Source organism: Pipistrellus hanaki (assembly GCF_964339955.1).
Source record: "Pipistrellus hanaki genome assembly, chromosome: 3".
Classification (NCBI taxonomy): domain Eukaryota; kingdom Metazoa; phylum Chordata; class Mammalia; order Chiroptera; family Vespertilionidae; genus Pipistrellus; species Pipistrellus hanaki.
The window spans coordinates 175,601,765-175,607,764 of NC_140505.1; the positions used below are offsets into that span (position 1 = coordinate 175,601,765).

General features: G+C 33.7%; 1 protein-coding gene across 3 annotated transcripts in view; it reads left to right on the forward strand.

Annotated features, from left to right (window-relative positions):
* Window positions 1-5,420, forward strand: part of SCYL2 (SCY1 like pseudokinase 2) — a 53,730-nt gene extending 48,310 nt beyond the window's left edge. For all 3 annotated transcript variants that reach the window (XM_084876386.1, XM_084876388.1, XM_084876387.1), the window contains 2 exons: window positions 393-512; window positions 1,955-5,420. In XM_084876386.1, coding sequence (XP_084732512.1) covers window positions 393-512; window positions 1,955-2,599 — 765 coding nt within the window. In that variant the 3' untranslated portion in view covers window positions 2,600-5,420. The remainder of the gene's footprint in view (window positions 1-392; window positions 513-1,954) is intronic.
* Window positions 5,421-6,000: the final 580 nt, after the last annotated feature.

Consider the following 6,000-nt stretch of genomic DNA (forward strand, 5'->3'; position numbering starts at 1 on the left):
TTGCTTTTTTATGAATTCCTAAAATATTTTTGGAGTGAAATAGACTAAAGTTGAACAAAATCTTCTAATTTTGTAAAATGAAATCACCTAATCATATTCTCATTGTCTGTAAAAATATGATTTAATGAATGTTCTTAAAACAATAATTGTTTTCATACTAGAAATATTTTAGCACAGATTCTGTAACTTTCTACCTAAAAATTATTTTTCTCTGTTTAAAGTTAATTCAAAATGTAACTTAACCTGTAGCAATCACCAATACATGAGTAGTTTGCAAACTATTTGGTATTGTCAAACATACCAAGACTTGCTTTACAAAAAAAGAAATCTTCTGTTTTATTAATAGAATTATGAAGTTGTCAGTTAATTTTTTTGTTTTGTTTTGTTTTAAGGCATCACTTACACTTGAAGAAAAACAAAAATTAGCAAAAGAACAGGAACAGGCACAGAAGTTGAAAAGTCAGCAGCCTCTTAAACCCCAAGTACATACACCTATTGCTCCAGTGAAACAGGTCAGAGTTCATTTGTTTTTTTTAAAAGCATACACTACTCTTAGAGAGTAAGGTAATATAGAATTTAATCTGCTTACTGGGGTTTGTATAAAAAGGTATTGTAAATAATACTTTATTTGAGACGTATGGGTATAAAGGATTTTCCAACAACTCCTCAATACCCTACATGGTGGATAATGTTTTGTATTCTTGTTACCAATAAAGAGGAAGCTAGATGAAAGGAGGTTGTTTTTTTTTGTTGTTGTTGTTTTTTAAATATTAAGTCCTTTGGTACTAATTAAACACTGTTCACTTTGAAATGATCAGTAATATAATATGCATTTACCTATTTTTGACTAAAAAATAATTTTCAAATTTTGGTGTTTCAATTGTAGTTGGGCTTGTAACTTGGTTTAGGAATACTTTTTATGTATTTCCTGACCAGGAATTATTTCCTACTATTTTCTAGGCAGTGTTATATAGGTGCTGGTACTGTGGCAGTGATTAAAGTCCCTGCTTGTAAAGAGTGTACATTCCTTACTGGTTTCAGAAATAACTTTTTCTTCAAAGATTTCTTTAAGTTATTTTTTTGTTATCTTTTAATCTCTAAAATTCTGGGAAACATTTTAGTGCGTCAACATGCAAAATCCAGAATATTTAAAAAAAATTTTTTTTATTGATTTCAGAGAGGAAGGGAGAAGAAGAGAGAGATAGAAACAACAGTGATAGGAGAGAATAAATGGTTGGCTGCCTCCTGCACTGCTCACACTGGGGGCCAAGCCCGCAACCCAGGCATGTGCCCTTGACCTGAATTAAACCTGAGACCCTTCAGTCCACAGACTGACGCTCTTTCCACTGAGCCAAACTGGCTAGGACCAGAATATTTTAAAATTATGTAATATTAAAGAAAAGAAATTTTCATAAAGTTTTGATAGAGTTCAAAATATAAAAATAATAAAGCATCCATTTTTGTTATAAAGATTTACTAATTTTGGAAAAGGTGGGGAAGACAACAATTCATTTGAGTTCAAAATTAGTGTTCCTTATCAGCAAATTGACTACAAATGTTCATCTGTGAAAAAACAAAAATATGTATTGATAGGTTGGATTTGGTCTGTGGCATGGTTTGCTAACTTGGTGTAGACTAGGGATGTCAAACTCAATCAGAGAAGGGGCCAAAATCTAAAATCCAGCCTAAATCGCGGGCCGAATGGTTTACTGAACAGTCATAAACTGACAATGTCATAAACTGACAGCGGAGTGCAGTGATGACAGCGCGGTGCGGGCCACATTGCAAGGCCTGGCGGGCTGGATTTGGCCCGCGGGCCTTGTGTTTGACACATGTGGTGTAGACTGTTGAGCTTAATTTTAACTTGTCCTTTATAATATAATCTATCAAATGTTTATTAATTTAAAGTAATTTATAATTCTTGGAGATGAAGTAATTCCCTCATATTTTTCAGACTAAGGACTTGACAGACACACTGATGGATAATATGTCATCTTTGACCAGCCTGTCTGTTAGTACCACTAAAAGCTCTGCTTCAAGTACCTTCACTTCTGTTCCTTCCATGGGCCTTGGCATGATGTTTTCTGCACCAGTTGATAATACAAAGAGAAATTTGACAAATGGCCTAAATGCTAACATGGGCTTTCAGACCTCAGGATTCAACATGCCGGTTAATACAAACCAGAACTTCTTCAGCAGTCCAAGCACACCTGGCGTGACCACGATGACAATGGGAACACCTCCCGCTTTGCCAAACTTCAATGCTGTGGGGGTTCCTCCTGCCGGTGCAAAGCAGACTCAGCAAAGACCCCCAGATATGTCTGCTCTTAATAATCTCTTTGGCCCTCAGAAACCCAAAGTTAGCATGAACCAGTTATCACAACAGAAACCGAATCAGTGGCTTAATCAGTTTGCACCTCCTCAAGGGTCTCCAGGTATGGGCGCTTCAGTAATGGGAACACAAATGAACGTGATGGGACAATCCGCCTTTGGTATGCAAGCCAATCCTTTCTTTAACCCACAGAACTTTGCACAGCCACCAACTACTATGAACAGTAGCAGTTCAGCTAGCAATGATTTAAAAGATCTATTTGGGTGAGGTGTATTGCTCCTATTTTTAAAGGATTCAATTTTAATCATGTGTGAACTGATTTACATCTTTATATAGTTGGCTTGGAGAAACTATTTCTGTGGGAAAATGAATGGTTCTAAGATAGAAAACACCTGTTTCTATGCCAGCATAGTGGTTGTATGGATTCCTCTAACAGTAGAGTTTTTTAAAGCATTGAGGAATTTTTTCCCTCTTACCATATTCTCTTCGGGTTTTTTAAAAGACCCAACCTGTACCAATCTCAAAGAGAAGATACCTGAGTACCTTGAATAGCAAAATTTTTTAATCAAATGTTTATTTTGCTTGTAAATCTTGTTATTTTAAAAAATTGAGTTGATGGTAATTGCAAGTTTTACCTATTAAATACTACATGGTACATAGTCTGCCTTCACAAGTCATTAGTCTTCATTTCAATATGTGAAAAATCTTGATGCTGTGTTGATTTGTGTGCATTTAGTATGACTGAGTGAGAAAATAATAAGCATAATGAGAAAAGGATCATTACTTTTTCCAATCTTATTTACTTCTCAGATGAACTAATGTTTAGTACAAAAGACCGAGCAAATACTGCAAAATTTGACTTAACATTGATTTCATTGGTTCAAACTAAAGGCATTATTAACCACCTTAAATGCAAATTAATCATTGTAAATTATATTTTAGCATGGTCTGCCTCAAATAGTAATGTATTTTTCTGCATTTCCTTGGATATATTTAGAATCACTTTTTTTCCTATGGTGTCCAGACAGGAGAGGTATGTACTGATTTGTGCATATATTTGACAAAGCTCCCTAAAGTGATTTTCCTGACTATTGCCTTTATATTTCACTTGAATTCAAAATTCCGAGGTTGCGATATATATGAATTGCATTTTCAAAAGGAGATTTGTAAGAATTAAATTATATTTAATGAGTAAACATTTGAGATTTCTGCTGTATTGTTTCAAATGTAATAAACTTTACTTCTATAAAAATGAGCAGTTGTATCTTCTGGCTACCAAGAGATTAATTTTGAGTTTACCATGATAAAGTGTGACCTCATCAATTACTACAACTAAAGTTTACTCCTTTTCTAGGAATTTCAGAAACCTTTATTTGAAAGTTATAAATAGATATTTTTAGAAGGAAAGAATAAATTCTTCTAACAGGAAACATGCTTTATTTTTCAAAACCTTTCTCTGATGTTTTTCTTTGATTTGCTGATTATTCATTCAATCACAGGTGGAGCCGGATGTTATAAACGTTATTTTTATTTCGTTAAATTATATTCTGCCATTATATGAAAACTTTAAAATCATCTTTCAGATGAATATATATGTATTATAGTTACTGCCGTAGAGTTTGTGGTTTTTAAATATGAGACCAGCAATTCTTTAAAATAAATCATATGCTATTTAGTGTGCTGATACTGTTTTCATTCAAATACATATGTATACACATACTAAATATATCATTGACCAGACAGTACTTGATTATAAAGTGATGGTAATAGTGATAGTGGCATTCAGTAAGAGCATAATTTAAAAAATAAAAAAAATCAGCACCTGGCCAGTGTTGCTCAGTGGTTGGGCATCTACCCATGAACCAGGGAGGGCACCTTTTGATTTTCAGTCAGGGCACATGCCTGGGTTGTGGACACAGTACCCAATAGGGGGCGTGCAGGAGGCAGCCAATCAGTGATTGATGGTCTCTCATCATTGATGTTTCTATCACTCTGTCTCTCTCTCTGAAATCAATAAAAACATATTTTAAAAAAAGTCAGCTTTATATTCGGGTTCTGTATGAGCTGTGTTTTGTTACATGGTTTTAGAAAAAGGACTCAAATTCTGAAAAAACAGCCAAGAAATAAAAATCACTAGGAAGATCAAGTGTTTTGTCAAATACATTCACCTTGACCAGATTATGTCTTGTTTGTAACACAATATTTCTCTTGACAAAAGTTTACATATGGAATAACATTGCTTAATGTTAAGAGTTTTTCTTTGTAACAATTTAGTAGTCACTGTTTATTAGGAAATTGCTTTTTATTTTGTAAAATACCTTGATGTCAGTGTGTTGAACTTTTAGTTAGAAGGAAAGCTTAATGTAATAACATATACTTTAAACTTGTAAGTATGAAATAGATTACTTGAAAAATTATATGTAATTCTTACATCTTGAAATTTGCTCATTTATTGAGGTAACGGTGCTACATCTATAGAAAATAATTTCCCTACACTTTATTTTCTTGAAGGTATTTTATTTAAATCATTTCCATCAATTGAACTGTTACCATTGCCTTTTTCTGTTGAGAAATAGCCTCTGAAAAAGTTCTATATTTAGACTTTTATTTGTGTGAACAGAATTTTCAAAGTACTAGATCACCTTAAAAATTATTTCAGATATTGACAGCATTTAAGTTTTTTTTTTTTTTTTTTTTTTTTTTTGTGCTTAGAGTAGAAAATTGGTAAGTTAAAAAGCACCTGTAGACAAAAATTTCAAGGAAGATTCCCTTTTGTATGAACCGGCTCTTCTAATGCTGAAGTGTGTGATATATGTAGAAGATGTACAAAGGAAATGGAAATAGACCATGCACTTGGTTGGGTTTGTTTTGTTTGTTTTTGTTTTTATGTTGGAATGCTTATAACCCTTCTCTTCACCTGAATAAGTTAAAGGGAAGTAGTTCTTTGTTATGTTGTCTTTTTAACCTGTAAAATACCTCACATGATTGCTTTTACATATTAAAGGAAAAGATATATGTGAAGGCACCTGAGAGCAAACACAGAGTATGCACCAAATAAATGTTAGCTTTGATAAAACTTTCCATATAAGTGGTGATTTTATGCTTTGTGATTTATTGGTCTTGAAATAGTTTGAATTCTTATTGATCTGTTTTGTTATAAAATTGTTACATAGGAATTTAAAAGATTACATCAATGGTTTTCAAACTAACTGACATTCACTAAGAAATATCTTATAGCCGAAACTGGTTTGGCTCAGTGGATAGAGCATCGGACTGCGGACTGAAAGGTCCCAGATTCGATTCCGGTCAAGGGCATGTACCTTGATTGCGGGCACATCCCTGGTGGGGGGATGGGGGACGTGCAGGAGGCAGCTGGTCGATGTTTCTCTCCCATTGATGTTTCTAACTCTCTATCCTACCTTCCTCTCTGTTAAAAATCAATAAAATATATTTTTTTAAAAAAGAAATATAATGCAAACTAGTATATATGGCTGGTGTTTGCTAGGCAATTGAGCATTGACCTATGAACCAGGAGGTAGCCAATCAATGATTCTCTTTCAACATTGATGTTTCTAGCTCTCCTCATTTCCTCTCTGAAATCTATATATCCTATTCAATAAAGAGGGAATATGCAAATTGACCATCATGCCGTCACAAAGATAGCGGCA